The sequence below is a fragment of the Corvus kubaryi genome, unplaced genomic scaffold (assembly GCF_017639235.1).
Source record: "Corvus kubaryi isolate FWS band 111438036 unplaced genomic scaffold, C.kubaryi_AGA036_p1.0 37398, whole genome shotgun sequence".
Classification (NCBI taxonomy): Eukaryota; Metazoa; Chordata; class Aves; order Passeriformes; family Corvidae; genus Corvus; species Corvus kubaryi.
Genome location: NW_024581137.1, coordinates 45,594,804 through 45,622,606, shown reverse-complemented (window position 1 = coordinate 45,622,606; position 27,803 = coordinate 45,594,804). Strand labels below are relative to the sequence as shown.

Below are 27,803 nucleotides of genomic sequence, written 5' to 3'. Positions count from 1 at the left end.
GTGTTACCTATCCTGTTCTGGTAGCATGTGTGAATGTGAGTCGGGTGCTTTAATTCCAGCACTGCATTCACTGTGCATTCCACTTGAGCTTGTCCTGAGGTCTCCATTCCTGCATCCCACGCTGTGAGTCTTCCCTTTGCCTTGGCATCGCTGCTTGTGCTGCTGCCTCCTGCTCCCACCCTGAAGGCCCTTGTTACCTTTTGATGCTGCCAATAGACATGCTTCCAAAAAAAAAAGTGCAGTACCTGTCCACTGGCTGGTGCAGGGAGCCAGGACAGAGCTGTGTTTTATACAAATGCTTACACTACTCTTCCCTTATGTAAATGCACATGTGTTTATTCTCCACTCACCTTTGAGCATTGTGAAAGCATCTGAGATCATGAAATAACTGTATTGGACAATGCTAAGCTACTAGTGCCAAAATAGAAATGACATATTCCAGTACAGTGTAACTTCTCTTTCCTCTATAGTTTGTTGCTTGGGTTTTTTTCCTTCTCTTTTCCTCCTATCGCTCCATAATGTCTGAATGTGAAAAGATGGTGGAGACAGTCCAGGTGGTGTTTGCCTTTCCCATCTCAGAAATATCTGTACCAGAACATCCAAAGGAGGTGCTTAGTTGGGAAGAAGAAGTGACTCCATCTTTGGAGCTCAGTGTAATAATGGCATCCTAAGGTGGCTTTTTTTGTTGTAGTTCCTATTGAGGTTAGTTTTGAAAGACAGTAGTGGCTGGCAGCGCATGCGAGTGGACTGGGCTGGGGGATATGCAGCCTGTCTGCTCTCTGCCTTTTGATTTTTCTCTGCTCACTGCCAAGCTGAGGGAGCATTTGTGGGAACTGGCATGTAGTGGGAACTGCATTTTTTTTTCTGTGTGATTTCTAAGGGAATTTAAAATTTCAGTTTGGATTGAGCTTTTCTCCTGTTAGCTGGGGCAAATGCATCTGCGTGTCCTGGTACCAGCACAGTGGTCTGACAGATTTACACTTGTTTGCATTTTTAGGCAGCTGCACTAGTTCACCTCTGAGGACTAATCTCCTTTTCTTCTGCTTTAGTTATTTTGGAATTAAGTATGACATGGAAATATTACATATTTGAAACTTGAGGATTTATCACTTGGAGTTTTAAGAGACTTAGCACAGCTCAAGTACTCTTGGTAAACTAACATAATTTAAAATTTTAATTTAGATCAGCTTAAGGACAAAATGCTTTATCAGTGATCTGTAAATTGTATTGGCTACAACTCAGAATGCTAAAAAAATTCTTTTCCAGCCATTTGCCCCTTCTCATAAGGAATTTGATAATGATTATGGATATGATAAGGAGATACATTGCCTCTGTTCATCGTACAGTCTCAGGCCAATGCTTTAAAATGTGTGCCTAAAGTTAGGTCTAATCAAAGTGCATTTCAGTACCCCGTGGTGGTTTCTGAGGAAGATGTTATAGCCATTCTTTGTGTCTGAAAGTTGGATGACTTTTAAGGGCCTGATCTTTACACCAGTCAGGTCAACAGTGGTTGGCATTGTAGAAAATGAGAACATATAAGGAAATGACAGTTCATTTCCTCAAATTATTTCAATATGTTGAACTTATATATACACACATGGGCACATAGAGCAGGATACGTAAGGTAGTTAGCTCCTTTTCCAGAGGCTGGTCCATGAGCTGCTGGTTTGTACACTGGTGGTACTGGAGCTTCACGACGAGGAGGCTTCCCTCCTCTTCCCCTCACTTCTGGAAGCCGACTATTCTGCTGTTTTTCTTGCTCATCTGCTCCATCAGATGTGCATGGCCTGCATGCTGCCTCTCACACTCTGTATGCTTTGCATTTTTGTGTTATATCCCATTTTGCTCTGCATTCTCCCCAAGACATTTGAGGTTCCCATCTCAGGAATTCCTGCCAAGTTCTGATCTCAGCATCTGTTCCTGACATTATCCAGATGCTCTAATTTTGGGGCCTTTAAAAACATGACTTTTCTGATCCTGTTTTTCTCTGAAACCCAAGTAATCTGAGGCACAGATACGATCATGAAAGTGTTAATCTAATTGTTAAACAATATAGTCGTTCTGGAAAGGACACTTTTGACCACAAGAGTTCTTGCAATTGCTGGTATGTGCTGAATGTAAATTAATTCATTGTGCCTGGGATAAGGTTACTTTTGTGTAGCTGTGGCTAGATGGAGCTGTCAGAATGCGTAACGCGGTTTGATTTATGTGCAAAGGCTACAAGCGTTAGACTTTCCTGGTATGTGCTATTCATTTTACCTACTGTGGGGTTCAGTGGTGATGCCCTTCTACTGTTTTAGCACAGGTGATACAATGTTTGGTAATTATTTTGGAAAGTAGAGAAATCATTTGGGATACAACAATTAGGCACAGAGACTGAAATACGGTTTGCTTTCGGTGAGGGGCATCGTTATCTTGAAGCAAGGACATTTGAAACAGTAATGAATGCATAAATGTTTCTGATTAAATACGTATTTTTTTGTTTTAGTGTGGACAAAGTTCTTTTAATAAATGAATGGTCTCCAGTGAGGCAGGTAATTTAAAAGTGGTCATGCACATGAGAAAAGGTGACCCCTAATGAAAAATATAAAAAACTATCCTCTTTAGAAGCTATGCTGTCTCTCATTTTCAGTCTTTGCCTTTTAATAATAATTGCTAAGATGTTTTAATTAAAAGCAGATCTGGGAGGTATTATCTGCTTCCTCTGTTTAGTCCTTTTAAATGTTAATCACTTTTGACAGCATAATTTACCCAGCTACCTGTGTTAGCCTTATGCAATGTATCTGCTTTGTGTGGCACCAAAATACAAACTGCACCCCAAAAAGGCTTTCTAAAAATTCATACAGTTGCGAAGATTAAATGTGGCAGGAGAAATACAAAGAAAGAAGAATTAAATGAGGATTTAATGAGACAGTCAGAAAAGCTATTTCAAGATGGCTGGAGCTTCCCAAGAAATGATTCTTTCGTGAGAGGTAACCAGATTGAATTCACTTCTGTTTCTGCTGAAAGACATTTAGAGAGCAGTGGAAGGCAGGAGGCAAGACTGGAGGTAGTCTTGGAGTTTGAGGACAATTTCCATCAAGCAGGATTGTTAGGTGCACAGAAGAACGTGTAAAAAAAAGGGAGAAAAGAAAAAATGATCTTGCACCCATTTCCCTCCCCCCAAATTTCAACCCTTGACTTATAGTAGTAAAAATTAAAGGGAACTATAAATTAATCAGAAGAATTTATTTTTCTGTAGGTTATAAATAAATAATCTTTCGCTATGTGAGTCAAACAGCTTGTTTTGTGTGATGTTTTTGAATGGAGGCTTTGGTAATCAGATTCCACACACTCTTTAACCTTGTGCAAAATTTAATGAAAAACAGAGTTACTACTGAATATACTGTTTTGCCAGCTCAACAAAAGATGTTAAGTTCTGCATATTTTTGCATAATAAAGATGAGTGTTGACAGTGTAATGATCCATTTGGCACAGATAAAATCATGAATGATTTCAATAACCTTACAACAATATTTGAAGTCAGTATGAAATAGAGACACTTCAACCAGGGACAGGCCTGCTGGCCTGGTATGAAGTGTCAGCTACTTTTATAACCTTAATTTTTCTAGGTGAGCAAAGAGGAGATATACAGGCTAGATGAGCCCTGAGGAGATGGGGAAGCATTAGGGGACCTACAGGATAGCAGGGATCTGTTTTGAGATTTTCAGTGCAGTTCTTGTCCACAAGTTGAAGCTGATGGGTTTTGGCAATGCTTGTGTCTCCTTCCCTAGGCTGCATGATGCTTATATTATGTGTTGAAAAATACATTTTATGGATATGGGGTGAGTCAAGGTAAAATGTAAGAATGATAGTCTGGTCTCAAGTTTGGTAGCTTGAAATGATTGTGCATACAACTGTAATTATTTTTTTTTTTAACATGTTTTTTTTATTTATCCAGGTGATGTGGTTGCATTGGTCCCAGTTCCACAGTGATTTAGGGAATTTATTTTCAAAATTAATCCTCTGTCTGGATTCTTTCTGGAGTCTTTCACACAAAATAATTTAGGAGTATAATTCTGTCAGAAGTCTCTATTTATGCTCCTGTTTCTTTGGTTATAATGCTTTAATTCTTCATCCCTGGGTAAAGAAAGAGCACTGCAAGGTGGTGGAGGCTTCTGCAACAAGTAGTCAAGAATCACGGACTGATGCAAAATTATTGTTAGAGCACTATCAGAGATATGCTTTACTGGTCATTCCTGCATTTCATAGAAAGACAAGCACATGACGACCAGTGAATATGTGTTCAAGATGGATGTGATGATATTAACCTGCTAGTTTCTTTCTGAGGTTCTCCCTTCCTACTCTCTTATTTCTTCCTGCTGCTTTTTGTTTTCCTGTTTGCGTTCATGAGGACATAAGAGGTCAGATTTGAAAAGTTGCCAGGTGACTTTTAAAAGCAAAGTTTAAAATATACCTGAGCACCTGATTTCTAGCAACTCTGTGGGGAGGAAGTACATGGGATGCCTTTCCGCAAGGCATCCTTATCTGCCAAATTACTGTTGAAAAAGTGGCTCCAGATCATTTTGAAAATGGTTTTGGCATTGGGAGCCCAGGTTTTAGTGAATGTCCCTGGGGCTCTGCTACTAAGTTATTAAACTTGATATTTTGTGGGAAATAAACAGAGGCACTATCTCCTCCTAGCAGGTTACAGTGTGTGGTAGATGGAAATCTACCTGGATATGGATGAACCAAGCTCTTTGAAATTCATACAGAGATCACTGTAATCTTCTTAGCTGTAGAAAACCTAAAGGTGTTTAGGAAGATCCTCTCCTTTCCTGGACTATCAGCTGTTGTCTAAGGAGTGTGTTTTGCTTAAGAGCTCCGTATTTGGCATAGGTTCACATAAAAACTGTGGTGAATCAAGATCCTGTGTCTGGGGATTGCCACAGGATGGGATAACCTCCATGGATCTCCTGGTACGTGTCATGTAAATCAGCCCAGTGCTGTTGGACAGCTACCTTTTATTCTTAATTTTGTAAGGATAGTCCTAATGTAAGTTAAGTTGCAGTGTTTTCACCATTGTTATGTGCTCAAGTAATAAAAACTGTTAGTCATGAGGGAACAAGCAGTCAGTTGCATTTAGGGTATTTTAGAACCTTATTTAAAGAAGGGAGGCAAGAATTATTGTCTAATGTGCTGGTTACTTTTGTCATTATACACAAAATGAAGAATACTGTTATTGTTGTCTTAAATGTCAGAGTTAAATGATTCTCTCCGATTTTTTTTTTAAATCTAGATAATGAAGTTAGTTTAAAAAAGCACAATCTCATTGTTTTTCAGACCTCTGAAAAGTTTTGGGGGGGGGGGGGGGGGATATGTTACACAAAAGGCAAAAGGCACACAGTTTTACCTTTTGAACAGACCTTGACGTTTATTTAAAATAAGCCTAATTTAATTGGTATTGTATTGCACACTGAAGATAATTTAGGCTAGTGTCAAGGACAAGTGTTATCTATTCCTTTGTTGTAGTGAGGTATTGAAATAATGAGTGGAACAGAAGGGAATCAGAAAATGTTTGAAGTTTTTCATCTGTGTCTCTAGATGGGTATTTTTAATCACATTCTCCTGGCTTTTTCATGCAAATTACACTGAACAGCACACACTATATAAAATGAAGAGCTGTATTTTACAAAATCTATTTTCTTGAAGTTTAATAAGCTTGCAAAGATTGTCCTGTGCTTTAACTAACTAGTTACCTTTTTGTACCTCAGCTGAAATTAAAATCTTAGAATTTAATGCTGCTGTTTTGATCCTGTAGCAGAGGAATGGAAAGCCTGGTCTTTTTTTGGAGGTTTCTGAAGCCATTTCTTTCTTGGTACTCAATGACTGCAGCTCCCAATGACAGATGAGACAACCGTTAAGATTTAATACATTTTTATTTCAGCAATATATCTTGCTATGTCACACCAGCCCCTCTAATAACCCAGTGTCTGGATTACTTACTGCATAGCGTCACTGCTTAACTGCTGACCTCTGTGGCAGAAATAAAATACTGAACTCCTGTACCATCCATACTTTTGACTTGGAAATCTGCAGACCTGCAGAGTCATCCCATACCCACAGGCTCAGCTGCATGGAGTACATCCTTTTGAGCCTTGGCTTGTTTGAAAAGAAGGCAGACTTTCATGGTGTACTCTAAAAGTGTAAAATTGCTTTGAAAGTAATATTAATATAATTGTCCTCAGTGTGGTTCGCATGTCCTTGTTTGTGCTGAGGAATCAAAAATGGAGGAGATGAAATTGGCTTGCTCACATGCTCAGATGTTCCCCAACTACTTCCCAAGCACAGCACTCTCTCTTCTGATACCCTGTTTTTTTCATGCACCACTTTAAAGCCAAGATAGATATAATTTTTTCCTATTTCTTTCCAAAATGAGCTAAGGAGATACCATGGCAAATCACATATTGTGGTAATTTTGCAGAGTACGTCCTTAGCCATGAACAAGAGGATTGTTTGTACAAAGGGATTTCAGAAGAAATCTTTTCTGTATAAATTGAGGATTTGAGAAAATAATAGGGCAGCGTATACAGAAAACTATTATATATGCTTTAAAAGGAAGAGTTGGTGGAGAAACAACTAATTAAAAAAATTCCATTATAAAAACCTTGTGATTGAAAAACTTCCATATTTAGGACAGAGATATTTTCTTCAGCTGTTCTCACAGCCCAAACAAGCATGGATTTAAGCATTTTTGTACCTGTCATATGGAGGACTTGTGACAATTATGAGAAGAAAACTTCTCTCTAAGCGTAATATCTTCGTTTTTACTGAGAAGCATAAAAGAAAAACATGATTGTTTAAAAGAAATTAGGATGATATTCTTTCTTCTTGAACTCCTAACTGTAGTTTTGTTTTTAGTTGTAAGCTCAGAAATGTCTTTACCCCATAATCTTAACCAAACCAGTTCTGCAGTGAGATGTGTCTGCAGCTTTTGTCCTTTTTGGGTTCCCATGGCTGACTCCATCCTCTGTGAGACCCAGGGTGCAGCGATGGCACTGCCCAGTCTTTCAGCAGGGTTCAGCTTAACCACCGTGGCTACCAGTGCTGATGAATGCATTCACTGGGAAGGCTGGGATCAGTAGCTGATTGCAAGAGCTTGGGTAGCATTGCTTAGCATGGTTACAATTAACAGCAGAAATACAGCATTCAGAAGCATGAGTTAAAGTAACAAACTGCAGCTTCTAGACCTTTTCCTGGCCAGGTGAGTTGCCCTGCTGAAGAGAAACTCACCTCCTGGCACCAATGTCCTTCTGCCCATTCTGTCAGCTTCATTAAATGTGGGGTTCCTGCATTTCTGGGTTGTCTGTCTGTAAGAGCTGACAGATGTGGATGGCTATGGGAGTTAGCTGGCCATGAAGGCCAAGACCCAGCCCTGGTGTTGGACTTGCTGTGTCTGTGCAGTAGGTTTAGCCAGGTAAGCACATCAGAAGGGCTTTGCAGGATAATCTGTGTGTGCTCTGTGTGTCCCTGTGTCTGTCTGTTGGTCTGTACGTGTGGGCTGGTGGTTCAGCTCTTGGGCAGTGCATTGTGTGCAGAAGTGGTGTCTGGTAGAGTCAAGGTGTAAGGTCATGGAGAACCAAATCCAGCCAACCAAGCAGGCAGCTCAGTGTTAGCTACCACTAATAGTCCTTGTAATAATTTTAACTCTGTTCAGTTATTGTCTTATTTCTTTGTCTAAGCATTAGCCTAATTTATACAACGGAGGTCAAGTCAAGAGTAATTCAGACAGAATATACACAGATGACTTTTGCAGTGCCATAGTCATGCTTGCTTTTAGACTGTTGCTCAGCAATAAGGAGGAGAAGGGAAAAAATCTTTTAAATATACGTAATATTAAATGAATACTTTAAATATTTTAACATTTTAAATATATCTAAAATATTTTTAATAGCTTATGAAATTACAGGATAGTACCTAAAACTGCATTTAATTCCTACTGGGAGAAGATTAGATTGCAATTTAATATTGATTCTGGAATTTCTCAGATCAAAGTGCCATGGGAAATGAATAATCTAAAGCGATGTTTTAATAAAAAGCTTGTATATTTACTTCAGAATCATCTTTTAGATTTAAAGAATCATGAAAGCAGAAGATTTTAAAACTACCTGTAAAATTAAAGTATCCTTCAAATCAATAGATGGGTTTTGATCTTGCAAATATGATTTAACTTGGTATGTTATGTTGAGCTTTGAAAGTGAGGGGTGCTTACTTAGCAGATTTGGGAATGACTTACATTGAGACCTATGATGTATTTTCCTGCAGTGGTTATTTTATCTTGTGGGGTTCTGAAGGGGTGGATTATGTCCAGCAAAGGTAAATGCAGAGTCCTGCATGTGGGATGGAATAACCCCACTCAGCAGTATGGGCGGGGAAGCTGCTTCCTGGGTAGGGACAGAGCTGGTGGAGAATCTGATGAATGTGGGTCAGTGCTGCCCTTGTGGTAGAAATGCCCAGCTCCACCCTGGGCTGTTTGAGCAAGTCTGTAGCCAGCAGATTCAGGGAAGTGATTAGGCTGTACATGAGCTGGCATTGTGCACTCACAGCCCAGAATGCAGCCTGGGCTGCATCCAAAGCAGGGTGGGCAGCAGGGGAGGGAGGGGATTCTGTTCCTCTGCTCTGCTCTGGCGAGACCCACCTGGAGCACTGCATCCAGCTCTGGGGTCCCAGCACTGGAAGGACATGGACCTGTTGGAGTGAGTCCAGAGGTCACCAAGATGATCAGAGGGATGGAGCACCTCTACTGCGAGCAAAGGCTGAGTGAATTGGGATTGATCAGCCTGGAAAAAGAGAAGGCTTTGGGGTGACCTAGTTGCAGCCTTCCAGTACCTGAAGGGAAGGCATGAGAAAGAGGGAGGATTTTTTCTAAGGGCATGCAGTGACAGGGCAAGGGGGAATGGATTCAAACTGAGAGTAGGTTTAGATTGCATATTAGGAAAAAATTCTTTACTGTGAGAGTGGTGAGGCACTGGAACAGGTTGCCCAGAGAGGTTGTGGATGTTCCATCCCTGGAAGTGTTAAAGGCTAGGTTGGATGGAGCTCTGAGCAACCTGGTCTAGTGAACGGTGCCCTTGTCCATGGCAGGGTGGTTGGAACGGGATGATCTTTTAAGCTCCCTTTCAACGCAAATCATTCTGTGATTCTGTGATTATTTCTATCTGCTTCTGGAATATTTTGGCCTTCTCAATACAAGCAAGACATTACAGTGCTGGCCCGCCAGAGGCTGTCAGGGTGAATTAGCAGGCTGGAAGCCATCACAGGGAAAGGGGGACCTTTGGGAGTGCTCTATGTCCATGTGGCTCCCCAAGGCACAACACTCTTGATGTAACTGCTCTCCATCAGGGACCGTGAAGATGGAACTGGACTTTTCTCTGAGGTGCACAGGAGTAATGTGAGGGACTACAGACACATTGTAGCAAGGGAAGTTTCAACTTGATACAGGGAAAAGAATTTCTTAAAACCGAGAAGGCCAAGTGCTGGGAGAGAGCCTAGAGAGGTTGTGGACTGTCTGTACTTTGGGTTATTAAAAAAATGCAACTGGACGTGGCTCTGATCAACCTCCTCTCACTTACTCTGGTTTGAACAAGGGCTTGGACTAGTTGATCTCCAGATATCTCTTCCAGTTCAGGTTATTCTATGATTCTGAATGAGCTTACACTTCTGTATAATCCACTGAAAATCTAATACAAAGTATTAATATGATAGTGGAATGTACCCCTTTAAATATCCTTATTTTTCCTGTAATACAGTAAAGTTATTGTGAAAAGTTCTTTGTTTGGCTCCCTTCCAGCTACTTTACTTAGAAAAGTTTTATGACAAGCTAGTTCTGGTTTCATGGCTGAAGTGATTAATTAGGACAGGTAGTGATTTTCTTGAAATTACAGAGGTTTGTTGTTTGTGCTACAGCTTATCCTAAATTGAAACTGTGCTTGCCCTTTTTCTCCTTTTAAAATGCAGGTGATGTCTAAGTCTGTAGCGGGCATGCTCAGGTTGCACATCCAGCACAGAATGACTCTTAAATGCTGCTATTTTGCTAATTGATTTTTTTTGGTTTTTAATATCTGTGGGCAGTAGTGTATTATTTGTAAAAATACCTATTTTCTTCTGTATTTTTTCTTACCAGCTCATTGAAACAGTAGTTATATTTAAATGGGTTTTTAATGAGCCATGTAGAAAAGTGAAGCTCAAGGAATAATAAGAATTTGGGTCTGCTATGGGGCTATTAAAGTCAGTTCAGTCATCAGATAACCTACGAATTGATTTTGCATTTAGTTTCTTTCATTTCTAAATAATAATTGGCTACTCCCTTGCTAGAGATTTTCCCGAATTTATGGGTTTTTTTCTCTTACACTCATTTGTTCATTCACAAGCAACTTGTGTTTTGGGATGTTATGGAGTCTGAGGTGCCATTAGCTGAAATTTGATTTACTGGTGGGCCTTATTAAACAAGTACTCCTTAGGTCTGCATTGTAACATGGACTGAGTAATACACAGACTGCTTTGGATATAGGTGGTTTTTGCCAAGCCTAAAGAGCTGCTAGAGAGCTCTGCTTATATTCTCTTGCAATCTCCCTCACTTGTGCTGGTTGCAGAGGGATGTGTGTAGCCAGTTCTGTTGGTGCCTTGCTAGTTCGCTGTACAGGCTGGCTTGAGACTGGAAATGCTTTTTGCGGAGGAAAGGATGCCAGTGATGTTCATGTTTAAATCTTTTGCCAGCCTCCTCCATGTCCTCTTCCCAGCTACTTGCTGCACATATCTGAATGTGTATGGCCATGCTATGAGAGGGGTTGAAATCTCCCAGATCAGCAGTCCAGGTGGCTGTCACAGTGAGTGCAGACAGACACCTATACAGTGGGACTGCAGGACAGGGCTGGGCTTAACCCTCTGGCATCAGGGGTTAAAGGAAATGCTTGAAGTAGCTACTTTAGGTGAACATATTTTCACAAGGCTAATTTAGATTTTAGAATCTCATTTGGACCATCACAATCTATATTCAAGGACCATAAATCCCCTGTGAAAAAGTTCAGTTATTAAGCATAAACTGAGAATCAGAATCCTTGACAGCATTGGTGCCTCACCAGAGGTGTGTGGTTGGGCTGCTCCATCACTTGGAGCTGCCTCACAAGATCTGTGCTCTCTGTTCTCCTGGAGCCAGAAAAATGACAGCTTGTGTGAAAGGCAGTTTTGTCCGTGGATGGGCATCCTGCAGGAGAAGCTGTTCAGCATAAATGCCAGAAGACCATAGCAGCTGTGAAAGGGAGGACCACATCTGGAAGTTGTATAGACTAGGAGGGAAAGTGCAGGTTTCAGCCAGGGGAATCCAGACACTTATGGTTGCTCAGCAGATTAACTACTGAACAATTGGCCACTGAACAGCCAGAACAAATTAGGAGTGCACTTGTATGAAATTGTCTCCTAAGTGTCCTTCTGGTGAGAAGAAACCAGGTATTTAAAATGGGTCCTAATAATCTAAAAAGGTAAGTGATTTCAGTTTCACTCAGTGTTATAAAGTGGATAAGAAGTGCAGAGCCTCTATGAAACCCGGAGGATATGAAAGCCAGAGGATCAGTTGCTGTCTTTCTAGCAGGAGAATGGAGCTGTAATGCTAACTGATTTTAAAGTAAGTCTGAAATCATTGCTGGTGCCTACATATGAGCCAGTATCAGATTAATCAATAAATATCATGAAAGGATTAGCAAGTTTTGGACAAATACTTAGGAATATGAAAAATTCAAGTGATCTTTTTGACCATCTTGTCATAGTGGTGGAAAAATACAGAAGTTTCTCGCTTTATGAATTTCTGCAGAGTGGAGGATTTCTGGTTTTGTGGTTTTGTGCTGGAGAGAGATGACCTGATCAGACCATTTGATGGTGATGAATTGGTTTATATGATGGTAGTACTTAATGAAAATGTAAACAGCCATTGCTGGTGGAAATAGTTTTTTAATCCAGTTAATTAACATTCAAGTACTTAATCTAGTCTATTAATTAAGACTGCATATGTGTTTACTAATTTTTAATTACTTTAGAATAGACGGAAATTGTAATAGTTAATGTTGGAATGCAGACTGCTGCTGCTGTGTCAATATTAAAATAAATCAATCTTCTTGCCTTTTATTTATTTAAGTAAATATAACCTGGTTAGTGTCATGTGTTGAGTCCCAGACAGAGCAATAGAGAAGCTCATCCTCTCTTTTAAAAAGAGTAAGATTGTAATTAATTCAGTACAAGCTGGTGTTATAGAGGGCTGAATGCAGTTAGAGGCTGGAATGCCTTCCTCCTATCCCAGAGCCAAAGGCGCCTCAGTAAAACTTTGTTTTGATATCTCAGGCTGTGAAATAATTTCTTTGTAAGCCATTTGCTTGATGAAGCTAATATATTAAGCAAAAAAAATTATGTTACTCTCCCTTCATTGTCTATTTGCTATGGAAAGACTCTATCAGTCAAAAGAGAAGAGCATTAATTTGCTGATTTTTAAACCATATTTCTACATTTTTTTGTCTTCAGTTGGATAGCCATAAAAAAACCCCACACCTCTTGAGATACACTAATGATGACAAGTAAGCTTTTTACAGCTGGGATAATTGTTGAATTATACTGCGGTTTTGTATTTCTAAAAAAAGAAAAACTGGTTGGTTAAACACTGAATGTTGTTGCTTTTTAAAATAATCATTTCTTTTGTTGATAATTCACACATGATTGCTTGTATTTCTTGCTGTGGAGTTTAGAAAGTATTTTAGTTTATGCAGTTGACCATTTGAAGATTTACTCTAATTCCATTGCTGAAATGGGATTAACATTTCCATAAGTTATGATCTGAACAAAGCTGCTGTCTTTATATCTGAATATGTTAATGAATATTTGAAAGGGATTTTTTTCTTGAAAAAGTTGTATACATATACATTGGGGACCAAAATCTTGCATTATTCAAACTGATGACTCTTCCTATGCCATCTTACTGTGATAAATGATGATATTAAAACCTCTCACCTTTCTGTTGTTTTTGCCATATTATAATAAGCATGCCAATCTAAATTAAGCCTGTAATTTATTACAGTTGTTTTGGGATGACAAAGGGGTTTGTTTTTATTTGATTTTATTTCCTATTTGCAGATTTTTAGTTCAGTGATTGAAAAATACAGGTAGTCCTGTTACCCCAGGTGATGAAAACGACTGTAATCAATTAAACCATACTCTCATATCTTTGGTGCATTCAAGTTGAGGTCCCATGGAGTAGGAGGTGGATAAAATATATAATAATAATGATTATTATTATTTATTAACTATTGTTAAGAGGATACTTGTCTTTGGTGTGTTTGTCTTTCACAAAGAAAAATAAAATTAAACCAATCCAAATGGCTCCAGTACTCATTAAATTTTGGTGGAAGTTCTTTTAAAGAACTGATAGTGGTCTAATATTGAACAGCTAAGCTATTTACTTTATTAAAGCATTACTATGGTTTGTTCAGTCCTTCTGCTGTTCATTTCTGCATAAGATTGGATGTTATGATGAGTTTCTCAGGTCACTGAGAAGTGATGAGATCTAAAACTAAAGAACAGAGAACAGGAGGCACAGCTCATTTCAGGTATTTGAAATAATAGAGTGATTCTTGAAAGGCTAGGATAACTTCAGTTATTTATTTCTTATTAAAGAAGAAAATAATCAACATGGAAGCAGTCTCCTGATGTTTCCAGAAAAGGTAGTCACCTTTGTTTTCTACTCTCTTTAAATCTGACATCTAAAGCCCAGCAAAATACCATAGGCTTACCATTGACTTTAAGGCTGATAAAAACTGGTCTAGTAATGTGTGCTCCATTCTTTGCCAAATTAAAGACATCTCTGTGGCCTTCAAACATGACTCACTGAGAGGCCTTTTCCCTGGCATGGAGCAGTGTTTATCTCTGTGGGTTCCTGCAGCAAAAGATTCTTCCTAGCTCCAGCGAGCTACTCCTGTGGTTCCTTCTACATGTCCGTAAGGTGTCTCTTAAAGATTTTTGTTTTGTTTCTTGTTCCTGCAAGGATGGTAGTTGAGGTGTGATCTCTGGGCTTGCAGCAGTACAATTCCTCTCCTCAAATAATCTTCTTTGATTAAAATAAAGGGTGTTGGAAAAATCAGAGATAAATGCTTGGTATCATAATACAGTGCAACATGTTTGGCTGTCCTTGTTTCCTGCGAGGTCCTCATATTGCAGAATGGCATACCAGGGTCTGGAAATCAAGATTCAACAGTGTTTATTTGCATAAAGTTTTCCAGTCCCAAAGACTTTCTAGCTCATTAAGAGGACTGAGTGTACCATGGTATTGTGTGTGCTGTTTTACAACGAACTTCCTAACCTGTGTTCCTAATGCTAATTAGATTTGGAGAAGGCTGACATGGCTTGTGTTTCTTCATGCTGAAAAAATGTTACAACTTGGTATGCCTTTTAATGGAACTGAAGCCTTTTGAAGGTTTGGTGCTGTCAAAATAGCGAATACCTGCAAAAAATGATAAGATCAAAAGCTAAGCTTGAAATAAGAAACATTCATTTGTAGATGTTCTGAAGTTATAGGTTGTAGACTGTCTGGAATAGGCAAAAAGCTGGAGGCAACTTAGAGTAGGAGATAACATATATAGAGATTTATATGCACATACTTTTTTGCGTATATATAATACCTATAAAATACTTGCAGCTGCATACATCAAATAATATTTTTCAATCAACCTCAAAGGAGCAGAATGTAATTGAGGGATTTATCTTGATGCATGACATGCGAAGAACAAAAAGATTTGATGTTCCATGCCTAGGATTCTTAAACGCTTTGTTTGTCTTTTGTTGTAATACCTTACAGATCTTCAGATGTGGATTAATTTATTTCCAGTTGCTGGGGATTGGTAATTAGCTTACTATAAAACAGTAAGAGAGTTATGAGTAAAGTTTTAGAAGCATGTTTTTGTAAGCATTAATATTTCACAATGTGTTAGAAAATTAAATTTCCAATACTCTTGAGCTACTGACATTTTGGTGTTGTCACATCTCTTTTGTGTGTAGATTTCTCAAGCATAAAATAATGACTTTTATGGTAAAAACATGTTCCAGCTGTCTGCAGCTGCAGTCTGGTTTTCCTGCTGCTACCTACCTTTCAGCCAGCACTGGAGAGAGCATGGATGTTTTACCCATTACCAGTTTTTTCTTTCTGTTTTTTGCATGCCTGAGCCTAAATTTGCATTAGATGTGGAATTATTGGCAGAAGTTTGCTGCTCTCTGTAATTTCAAAATGACTGGTTAAAAAGAGTAAATGCCTGAGAATACTTTCAAAAGCTGAATTCCCAAATGGTTTCCACTTGGGCATAGAGTTGCAGTTTTAAATTTTGTTATTGGTGCTTATGTAAGTTAAATTTGAGTAAAGGGACTATTATTAAAATCTTTTGGCTAAGATGATGTTGAAATTGCTTAAAAAAAAAAAAAAAGAGAGAGAAAATGACCTCTGATGCTTTTAGGTTACATAAAGTTTTTGCTGTTGTTCTAACAGAATAAACAATTTGCAGAGACCAGCATAGGTTTAAGTTGATTTGCTCCATTTACCCTACCAATTTGGACAGAAGAATGTAATGCTTTCTTGGAAATGTCTTTCAGATATTATATTATAGATTAATTTGCAGGCTGCAGAATGCTGCTATCCATAAAACTTTTTTCTCCATCTTGAAATTAAGTTCTAAAATGAAATGTGTATAAGAGCTGGCATTATTTCTTTCAGTACATTACCAAAGATAAATTGGGATAAATTATTTGTTTAAAATAAATGCATAAAATCATTTACAGGGGAAAAAGTATCTCAGGTTTATCAAAAATCACCATGATGTTTCCCTATTTTTCTTGCAGTGATGAACACAGATTTACTAAATCTTTATTAAATTAGTGACTCGGCAAAGTTCTAAATTGGACTTGAGATTTCAGACTTGTCTTGGAGAAGTTGATTGCAAGCAAATACAGAGTATCGCCATAGATCTGACTAAAGGACTTTTGCAAGAGAAGCCCACAAGTTAGGTCATAATAATAGATAATAGATCAATAGATGGCAGAGTAATAGATGATAACTGGTTGTGATTATAACGCTTGGCTTTGCATTTTGTCTGTAGCTTTCAGTGTGTATTAACATAACTTCTTCTTGTATGTTCTTATTCTGTAAAACTGTGGCTTTTACTCATGATTTGACTCTGTAGTAATGATGCATATAGAGGTATTTAAACAGAGATATTAAAATCCAGTGCACAGGCATCAATCCACACTCAGATAGTTTTCTGCATTTCTGGGTAAGATGAAGTGGTTTGCTGGGGAAGGTGCAACCCTTGCTTTCCTGACTTGGTGCCGTTCTTTCTGTGGCTCACAGTGATGAGTTTCATGTCCCATCAGAGCTATTGACCCTTTGTAGTATCCAGTTAATGGCTGCCTTTCCTTGGGCTGATGATGTTGTGATCTAGGCATTGATTGGAGTCTCTGCTGATAGACACTTCTTGCTCTTTGGTGGGAAAAAATGGTGAAATGCTGATCTGCATTGGCACTTTGATGGTGTTGAGGTTTTTTTTTTTAACAGTAGATTTAATTGTTATTTGCAGCTCGTGGCTGTGTTTGATGAGCAAGATCCACACCATGGGGGTGATGGCACCAGTGCCAGCTCGACAGGCACACAAAGCCCAGAGATTTTTGGCAGTGAGCTTGGCTCCAACACGGCATCGGCCTTTCAGCCTTACCAAGCAACAAGTGAAATTGAGGTCACCCCATCAGTCCTTCGTGCAAGTGAGTAAATGTTCTCGGTATCTCAATGCATTTCATCTAAATTTACAAAGATGCCAAGTGCTGTTATCCATTGATGCTGCTGGGAAAAATGATTCATTATCTGTCCTTATCGAAAACTGATCAGAACTGAGAAACTGCCTAAATGCTTCTTGCGTGCAAGTAAACAAACCTGTTCTGTTTTAATAAATTATTTATAAGCTTGCTTTTAGGAGCCATAAGCTCCTTCTATGCTGCCAGTTTAAAAATGTCATCACACTGAAAATCACAGCAAAATTTCCAAATGTAGTTGCTGCAAGGTGTAATTTTCAGTTTGCCAGTTATATTTCATTTAATGAACAAAATGGTAGAAAGAAACTAAAGGTAGGAGCACTTTCTACTTAACCTGTCAATGTTGCTAGGTTATGCCTGTCACCTTTCCATAAAAACACCTGCTAAAACGTGCATTTACTGTGTTGCAAAAATACACTTCTTTAAAAAGCAGAAACTATAGCCAGAAACATCTCTTTATTTTGTTTATTTCAATGTGGTGAACATTTGTTGGAAAACAGTGAATTACTTATCGCATTTCTTGCTCAGACAGGTTCTTTGAATATTTCAGCTTATTAAGAAGAAAAATTATGGAATGAAATTTACTATGTAATTTTCATTGCTGTTGAAAGTACTATGCAGACAAGGATGGATATGTGGATAAAGCATTGTGTCCTTTTATCTGTAGTGTCTATCATTTTGCTCACTGAACTTTTGAAATAGTGACTCCACTCCAGAAAATTCTTAGCAGAAGTTAGTATTATCAGTCCTCTGATGTTCTACAGATACACTGTTTTAAACAGCCCTGTGTAATTTCCAAGAGACTGCTTTTGTGTAGGTGTTCTTTTAATGGTTAAAATCTGTGTTTAAGCATCAGGTAAAATGCAAATGGAAAAGTTACCACTCTGTTAAGTTTGAGGGGTTTTCTACCAGAATATTTCCTGTAAAATTAAGGGGAATAACATTTAACAATTAGCTTACATAGAGCTGAATGTGTATCTTTTCAAGCTGTAACTATGCTTCACTGAAACACAGAATTAAATTAGGGAAGGATTAATGGCAGAATAAAGAAGTATCCTGGAATTTCAGGACCCTTCCATTTTGCTGTCACTAGAGTATGTCACTGCTAAATGCACATCTAATTTCCATGCATAAGCCAAAAAACTGTCCTCCTCGGTTCTCAACTTAGCGGGGGTTAGGGCAGGCAAATGCATACCCATTTTCTCCTTAGTGTGATTATCTGGTGTATTATACAATACATGAACGTTAGTGCATCAAAATCATATAGTACAGAAAAAATTCAGTAATATATTGGACAGCTCACTTATCTTTGGTATCATTCTGGAAAATACATGGATTACTTGGCTAGTTCACTGATTGCAAAAATGGCCAAAAAGGAGTTTGAGACCCTTCAATACAAACATCTTTAGAAATACAGAAGACTTTTAAAACTGTTGGTAAGGATTATTACTCTTTGACACTTTTTATAAAAGCACGAACAAATAAAGTGTGTGAAACAATTTGTAATTGCTATCAGAAATCAGAGATGTTCTCCTATCTAATTCCTTTTTTTAAATGTTGACAGATATATTTTGGTTTTAAATGTTCCAAACTACAGGCTTAGAATCCCAGTGCAGTAATATTATCCCATATTAAACATACCTATTTCAGGAATTTCATTTAAATATACATTGAAAATGGAAATACTATCCTTATTGTGTTTCCTTTATAACTTGTGAAGTGAAGCATAGCATACAAATGGTATTCTCAGTATTTCAAATAATTATCTTCTTACTGTGTAAGTTCTATTCAGCAAATAAAACCCATCCAGTTTTGCGGTAGATGCAGATCCTGATTATTACATGTTGACAAGGTCATATATCTATTAATTGGATTGGAGATGGGATACAAAATTGCTGTAATTATTGTAATTTTCCAGCTAATTGCAGGGTTGGCGGTGAATATTTTACTGCTAACAAATGAAAAACAGTATTCCATCTGAAATTGGTTTATAGCATTTGAGACGCTTTGTTTTACATCTCTGGTGCTTTTTGTGGGCAAGGTGGGCTCTGTTTCGGAGCAGTTCCCGTGCGGCCGTGCAGCTTTGCGCCCCTGTGCTGCTGCTCACCTGCACCCTCTGCTCCCAGGCAGCATCTCAGTGCATTAGGCTGAGGCTCAAGGGCCTGCTGAGATCCTCCTCTCTTTGTTCTGGTTGCCATGCTACCCCTTTTTGTTTGTTTATAGATCACACCATCGTTCCTCTCCCAGCAAGGGAAAGGTTAGCTACATCAGGTCCAGCTGGAAAAGTGATATTCATCTGGAGTCCCTCTTTTCCCATGCACAAACACAGCCTGTACTTTGCATGTCGTGGGGGGGTGTGTGTGTCAAATTCAGTCTTCCCATATAAACGTGGAAACAAAAATGAGGCGGGCTCATACCCCGTGCGTTGTTTTGCACTGTGAAAACACAATTCATCAATACAAGCAGTTGATTTATTTATGTTTCTTATCTAGCTATTTCTTTTTTACTGCTTTTCTGTTACCCAAGTTAAACTTCTTGTTGTATTTCATCACTTCAGCTGCATCTTTTTTCTAAGCCTACAGTACACAAGGCGTTTTTTGTGTTGTGCCTGCGTGCTTTCTGGGAAGAAGTTGGAAGCTCACTGCAGAAGATTGTTAAAGCAGACTGATGTTTATTCCCTGCTGAAATATAAACTGGAGACGCAGGTGAAAATTGCCAAACCTAATGAGCAATTTGGCAGATAAGACAGGATGTCAGGCAGTGACAGTTCAGCAGCGGGTGCACTGCCTGTGAACCGCGTTGTTTGTTTCACAGTACTGCATTTAAATATTGTAAATAAAATCCTTTTCCAGCTACATGAGATATTGTGGAAAGGGTCATCCTCTTTGTCTTGTTTTCCTTTTAAATTATTTAGCTTGTTCAAGAACTAAGACCACCCTTGGTTATTTGTCTTGGTGTGATTATATGTAACAAGTCTCTCTGAATATTTCAGCAGTTACAGTGAAAAAACATTTTTAATACATAACATTATTTTGAAAACATTATAAGAGAGGTAGAGAGGCTTGGAGAGCTGATGTTTTTTCCCTTAGTGGGAATAAGATGTTGTGGAGATCTTTTATCTTCAGCCGCTTAATGGAAGGGTATTGAGAAAATGAAGCCAGATTCTTCTCACATAGGCACATTATTGCTGGAGACAACAAACATGGAAACATTTTCAACATGGAAAATGCCAGTTAGAAATAAGGAAAACTATTCTCACCTGGACAGCAAAACAAGTTGCTCAGAGAAATTGTGGCATTTCCATGTGCTTGGAGATGGACAGAAGTTGACTGAACATGGCCCTGAACAGCCTGATCCAGCTGGTCCTTTTTTTGTGTGACTGAATAAACCAAATGACCTCCAGAGATCTCATGCAACCTTTGTAATTCTGTGATTACAAGTATAATTAATAAAATTAAACAATTTGCTTCTCAAAGCTATTGCTTGTAAAAGTGAATGGTGTCATATTTAGCAGACAGGTGTACGAGCATGTTGTGCGTGTACTGCTTCCCACCCTGGTTTATATTGTACTGGTTTTTGCCCGTGTGACACAAATCAGCTGCCTGTGCATTTTACAAGACTGCTGCTTTTGTTTTCAGGATGTCTTATAGGTGCTTCAGTTGCTTAAAAATGAGATATGAGGCAATTGTAAGCTTCTCCTAAAGGCTGGAGGGTCAGCAACTCCCAGAACACTGGCCAGAGAGCCTAAGAAATTACGAAGAGCTAGCTGGAATTGGTGCACTCCAGTGATGTATTTGCTCAGGTGATCTGTATCATATATTTTAGTAGGACTCTCAGCATCCATTTCATATTCTGGTCACAGAAGCAGACTATGAAAAAAAAAAAAGGTCTAGATGAGAATCTTCTGAAATGAGTGCACAGCTGGCTGTGAAGATGTACTAGAAGTGCAGAGAAGCAAAGAAATTGCTTCAGCTTCACATCGTTGTTTACCCAGCAGCATGGCTGTTGCTTTAACGTTCCCTGTGTGCAAGTGTGCTCTCACCCTGCAATCAGCACAAGTTTATTCCTCACAGGTAAGAGCATACATGCAGACTTTGACTGGGAATTCATTGTTATAATAAAGTTCCTGACCTTGCTTGCCTTTGAATTTCTGTCTCTTTCTCAGCTTTCTGAGTAGTTATTAGTTGTTCACTGACAAATTAGTAGGATATATCAAGTATAGCCCCTGAGGGCTTTCCTAGTTTAAGGACTGTTTCAGTATTTTAATAAGTCTGAACTGGAATATAAAATATTGCTTAAAAAAAAAAAACTTACTTGAGTTTCAGGCGCAGTGTTTCAGTTCAGCATTGACTTTTGATACATTTATAAACTGTTCAGAAATCAGTGAGATGGGCACAGCCACTGCATCTAGGAAGAAAAAGGTAATTTGCAAGGCAGTATTAATGAACAGCAAAGTCCACAATAGTGTGAGAAGGATCCTGGCAATATAGTGCATTACTACAGTGCAATCGGGCATTACACTATTCCATCAAAAGATCAAAAGCAAATGCTGTTGTGGGCTCACTGTTGTGAGCTGGAAGGCTTAAGCTGGAGTGAGCAGTTGTGGTGCCAGCTGTGGAGAAATTCTAAACAAGTTGGAGAGAGTCAAAAGAGAGCAACAAGAATAAGTTGCTTTGGGGACTGTGATGAATTGGTAGGACTGGTTTATTAGTTAAGGAAAGATAAAAGTGGTAGGCTCCAAGTCTTCAAATGTGTTGGTATTCTTCTCATTCTTCATGTCTGATAAGGAGAATTGGCATTTCCTGGGAAAAATCCAATTTTAGTAACTCATAGGGCTAGAAAACATGTTTACACATCATGTAGCAATGCAGTATTTGTGGGAGTGGTTAAGAGTCAGGTTCTGTGTGCTGCTAAGCACTCTCTGTGCTGTGCTCTAATGCAGGAGGGCTGGTGGGGGCAGTCTGTCCTGTTCCTGGCTGAGCTGTAAATATTTATAAGGTAGAGGCCTTGGTTTCATGGTTTGGAGCACTCCATGTTAGTGTGTTGGCAAAGAAGTGCAGAGGTGAGTTCATACTTGTTCCGGTTTCAAAACCGATGATTGTTTCAGCACTCTTTCCCACATATGGCCACTAGAAACTTTTTCATTCTTGTTTGTATCTCTTTGACTCCTAATTCAGCTCTGAGTCATCTTTATGTATGGAAAAAAGGTATTTTCAAATGTTGAAGAACTAAGGAATCGAGAGATTAGAAAGGGAGGAAGGGAAAGATGAGTTCATCAAACCCCAGATGTTTGGAGCTTTATCAGATCGAGTTATCTCTAGGATTAAATAGCTGATTACAGATATAGAGAAAGCCATCCACATTTATAATGAAAGATTAGGACTTTACAGGCAGTGCTTGCTGAAGGCAGTTGGGAGGTTTTCCCCTCTCTACACTGAGTCTCAGATCAGCTTAGCTTTCCACGATGTGTCTCCTTGGTCACCTTCATTGGTGTTCAGATGCCTGTAATTCCAGTGAAGTTCCAGTGAAGTTCCAGGAATGAAATACAAAGGATTTCCAAACCATCATTCCCACTGTTACTCCCTTGCCAGGTTCTCTTATGTTTCTTTTACTGTGTAATACAAAAAGAACATTGAGCTGAGGCTTGCACCTCAGCTGATGGCATCTGAATAAGGAAGGTTTCTCATGCATTGGAGTTTGAGGACAAGATTTAGCAAAGTCTGTTTCCTCACCTTCTGGTGCTCTCGCCGTTCAGGAATTCTTATCACATTTTATCTCTATAGCTCTGTGAGGGATATGATTATTTAAAAGCCAGAGTTATTGAATCAAAAAATCAGTACCAGGTGCCACTTTCTTCCACGAGGCTAAATTTGATCTTTGTACAGCACAGTTCTGACTTGAGTGATCTCCAGTTGGTGTTTTCTCCAAGCGTAGTGCTCTGCTGTTAATTTGGGATTGTTGAGCAGTTTAAAAACCATGTGTTTTTGATGAGACTGTGACACGTTTGTAAAAACAAATGGATTTTAAACTGCTTAAGTTTCTAAATTAACCTTTAATATCTTCAATCTTCTCAGTATACCAGCAAGCAAAATACTGTTGCTTCTAGTAGGATTAAAAAAATCCCTGAAACCAATAAAGTAAAAAATTTTAGAACTTACTGATTCTCTAGAGGAAACCTGAGCAATTGTGGTGCATTTCAAGATGTTATTCCATATGGTGAAGACTTCTATCTGCAAGTACTAATAATGGGGAGTAATAAAAATACAGTATTGTATCTGATACCTGGTTGTACCGCAGCTAGAGAATATAGTACAAGACGGATAATAAGGAAAGGTTATAAAGATGTAAGTATTGAATTTGAATAGTTTAAGAAGTCAGGTTTGGATATTAGTCTAAGTTTGACATCTTAAATAGATTTAATGTTCAGTTGAACAATAAGCTATTGTGGAAATCAGAGCTGTACTCTCAGAATATTTCAACACTCATATGTGGTGGTGATGGTGTTTCTGGGTTTTATTTTCCATTTCTTTAAATGAAAGACAACTTTTTCTGTGATGGAACTCTATATTTGTGTATGCAAAAATATTATGCCATTTTACCCACTCAAACATTGCAGTGTAGCTGCTCAAGTCTGTCATATTGTGGTATCATGGGTTTAATACCATTGAGATAAAGCTATATGTTTATTTAAAGAGTTTGTCATCGCACATATCAGTATGTATTATACAAGTAAGTGTAATAACTCTTAAAATAGATACTTTCTTGATTGCTCCTCTGTTTCTTGTAATTTCATTATAAGCAAACAAGGAGGAGCACAGTGAAGGCAAAGGAACATAAATCTGAAATGAGTAGAGAATGCTTTCTCACAATACAGACAACCACCCTGTGAATTTTTTTACTTTATGAAGGCATATGTACATATTACATTTTTTTGCCCAACAGTTTCTAAAAACCTTATGCAGTATTTATAGATAGTTGTTCTGAAATGTGATAAAACAGTATCCTTAACATTCAGAGCCACTAGTCTGCAACATTAACTGGCATCCCAGTCGTGTTTTGCTTTGCTTTGAGGCAATGGGAATGGTCTTTGAAGGGGTATGGGGGGCTGGGCAACTTACATTAATTACTCACAAAAAAATTTTCCAATAGGAGAGGAAGCACAGTTTATCAAAGGTACTTAATTACTCACTTGGTCCTAAGCAGGCTGATTTTGTGGGATTGGTGTTTTAGGGCTAATGAAGAGTGGTGTGTGCTGGGGGCTCTGTGCCGCGCTGTCTGTGAGGTTACCCTTAGTTCAGTGCATCAGCTAGTGTATGGCTGCCCCCCCAGAAAAGCATGTGGGTATTTTTGATCACAAGCCCGATATTGTAAGATATTACACTTAAAGTACATCCTTTATTAGGCTAAACTTGTACTTCAGTGTGAGAATTGTTGCTTGCTTTTGTTCATGATTCACAAAGGATCTTCTTGCTCCTTTCCTTATTACATTTACAGCACATTAACTCTCTCTCTTTTTTTTTTAGATGGGGATGTGTTTTGGAGATAGTCCATCTCTTTGGGTGATTACTGGGAAAAAGTTGCTTTAAATTCTGTGTCTTTTGACATGTTCCTTTGAGGAGGATGAGAGAGAGAGACAGATGGCTACTAGTTGAATAGGCTTGTTTTTCAGTTGTTTTTTATTTACTCTCTCATGCACTGAAAACGACTGAAACATGATACTGAAATAAAGGAGTGGATGAGAAATAACTTTCCATTAATTTATTGCCTTATTTCCTACTTGAAAAAAAGATAAAATTTGTTCTTTTTCCTGCCCATCTCTTGCTGTAAACCTTAAATGAATTATGTAGTTAAGATGAGTGCCAGCTTCAGAATGCTGTGGGTTCGTGTTAGGGGCAGATGAAGCATTCAGGGTGAGAATAAAGTGTATGTATTCAGAAGAACTTTTCTCTTTTTGACCCTTGGCACTGGATGCCGTGGAGGTGACAAGTTCGGCTCCAGCCGATGCACGTGACGAGGTCTGAGCCGAGGTGAGGCCCGAGCCCAGCCCCTGCTCTCCTGCTGTCACAGCTTGGCTCGGCTCGGTGTCCACAACTACTCTGCAGGCAGGGCCCCTCAGCTCAGCTCCCCTTTTGTGACACTGCAGGCACAGACAGGGTCTCCCTTCATGACACAGTTGCCACCTTGGTGGTGGGGGCTTTTATTGCCTGGGCTGATGGTAGAGCTGGGCTCTTTGGGGTTGGAGTGAATGTGAACTCGGGCTGTGTTCCGGGTCTGTGTTTCTAGCTTCTGTTACAGGTTTAGGTAACTAATTCTATCAATAGTTTTGGATTTACAGAAAGTAGAAATGACTCTATATGTAGAAGGGAGTTGAGGACCATGTGGGTTTACAAACAAAAGCAAAAAGTGGTGCTTAGGTTAAGTTAAAATATTGCTACTGCTTGCATGTATATGGTAAAGGGCTGTACAAAGACAGCAAGAGCAAGCTTGCATTAGCTTCCAAAAACTGTGCATATGAGTCAGAAACTAGGCTTCTCAAAGCAAACTTTGATCAACCATTAAAACCTTATCCTGAGGGGTTGGATTTGATTCAGTTCTCTGTACAGCACTGTTCATATTCACAACTGAAAGTAAAATTGGACTCTTTTGGTAATTGCTGGGCAACAGCTGATTAAAAGAAGATGTGACGGATGAGGTTAATACCAACAGACTTTAGGTTCTGCATGTGAGCTAAATGCTCAAGGCAGCCCAGTTTCTCATTCTTGGACACCTTTTGGGTGTGTTCATCTGACCTGTTTTACAGCTTATTTCAGGGTGAAATAGGCCATTGCCTAGACAAGGTGCACTAGCTAATCTCTTCTGATGGGAGAGAAATGGAGTTGACCAGTTCCAAAATACATGTCTGTGAATCCCATTCTGCATGTGATTTAACTCACACCGTAAAAATAAATTCTTACAGGAAAGAGTAAAAAAACCCCAAGACTATCGTGAAGTAGAACATTGCCTTTGTTGCCTTAAAAAAGGTAATTTGCAAATTTGGAAGAGAAAGGCTAATTTTGCATGGCCCCAGGAAGTTCCTACACATCCTTAATTAAGCTTGGGAAGTATATTTGGGTTGTGGACAGTATGTCATGAGTGTAGAAAATCCCATGTTGGATTTTTTTTGGAGTGAAATTGAGTTTGAGACACTTGGATGGAGTTTTATGGTTAAACCAACAGTGCCATCTCCCTTGGGTCTGACACCGGTATCTGGTCATTTTGTGGTGCTGCTCCCAAGTGGGTAAACCTCTGCAAAGGGGCAGCCTTGCTGTTTCTTGCCATGTGTTCTCAGATGTTGGAGCATCAGAGGTGCCAGGTGGCACTGAAAGCCAGCCGAAATCTGGAGGAATAAGCATGATGCAGGGTTAATCAGGTCTGAAGCACATGAGTTGTCTTCACTGCTCTGTGCAGTTGAGTGTCTCTGTACCCCATTCCCTCACACACTGTGCAGGGTGGTACAGCCATCCTGCCTTTCCTGATCTTCCAGGTATCCTGGCTCCCTGAGGACTTGGGAAAGTTCTCTGTAAACATGCTCAGCCTCTGAATGGGTGGCTGGGTAAAGGAGTATCCCTCAAATATAGGCTGTTAAAGTAAATGGATTTGCAAGTTTACAGACAGAATAATGATGGGCAGCAACTGCTGAAACTGTTTCAATGGAAATAACATTTGAAGCAATGCTAGCAGTTCGTTTTTTTAGATTATAAAAGAATAAAATTATGTTCACCAGTTTCTAACAAGTTGGAGAATGGACACATGTGCCTTGTAAACCAGCCCTATATAATACACAAATAAGTCTTTCAGTGTTTTTTGGTAAGTCCTGACTTGATCTCTCTGCTTTTGGGTGTTTTGGAGGTTTTCTGCGTGTGAAAGCTTTCTCCATCAAATATAAAAATGATGTTCACTTCTTCTGTTCCAACCCATTTTGAGCTCTGATGTTTAAGACTTTCATTAGATGACAGAGAATTTTAGGTCAAACACTGCCTGACTTTCACAATGATTTCCATCTGAAGGGTCTTACACAGTATAGTGTCTTCATGTTTTATTTAAAATTTTAGTTGGGCTCTTCACTCATGGAAAAATAAATGAAAATGAAGGTCTTACTGCAGTAAAAAAACATGGAACTGCTCTGTCAAATGAACTGCATGACATTTATCCATGGGAAATATCCATTAAGTGAGTGAATAAAGTTACTGCTCTAGTTTGACATAGTAGGCAATATTTCTGTGAGTATTGTACATGCAGATGATTTACCTCTACCTCTGTTTTAAGTTCACCTTTAAAGTAATAAAACACAAGTGGGCAAAGTCTTCCCGTAATCCTGCTTTCCCATAGCTCTTTGTTATGTTGCTTAAAACATAACATTACAGTGTAATAAGTATTTTCAGTTCTTCCACCCATAAAGGGTAGGGGGAAAATCTGTTTGCAGTTAGTGCTGGTACTGAGATATTACTTCTGGTTTGTGCTTTCGGCAGTGACCGTGGGAGCAGGACATGCAGCTGAAGGCTTGAGGAGAGGTCACTGCCAGGGTGCTGCTCCAGGAGCTCGAAGAGGAGAAGCCGTGTGTAAGCAGCAATGGAGGGAAGGAAGAGAAAACTGAACTGTTTAAAAAAATATCGCCCAAAAAGTGAAGGGTGAAAAAGCTTCAGTGAAACCGCAGCTGGGAATACTCAAAGATTTTTGTTTACTGCAGCTTTTGTGTTAGCTGAAGAGTTTATCCCAAACTCTGTGTCTTGGCAGCGGCTGTGCAATTGTGTGTTGTGGTGGCAGCAAATCCAGAGAGCCCACAGAACATGGGGGTACCAAAGCAGTGCCTGCTTGAGCCATGTCCTCAGTGGTGCTGGGAGCAAGCAGCTGCCCTCTGAGGGTGCAGGCTCTGGGTTTGTGTGGATCATCTGTGCCCAGAG

General features: G+C 39.1%; 1 protein-coding gene across 11 annotated transcripts in view; it reads left to right on the top strand.

Moving 5' to 3' along the window:
• Window positions 1–27,803, top strand: part of PARD3 (par-3 family cell polarity regulator) — a 420,254-nt gene that overhangs the window by 103,466 nt on the left and 288,985 nt on the right. For all 11 annotated transcript variants that reach the window (XM_042044372.1, XM_042044371.1, XM_042044370.1 and 8 more), the window contains exon 3: window positions 16,635–16,815. In XM_042044372.1, the coding sequence (XP_041900306.1) occupies window positions 16,635–16,815 (181 nt within the window). The remainder of the gene's footprint in view (window positions 1–16,634; window positions 16,816–27,803) is intronic.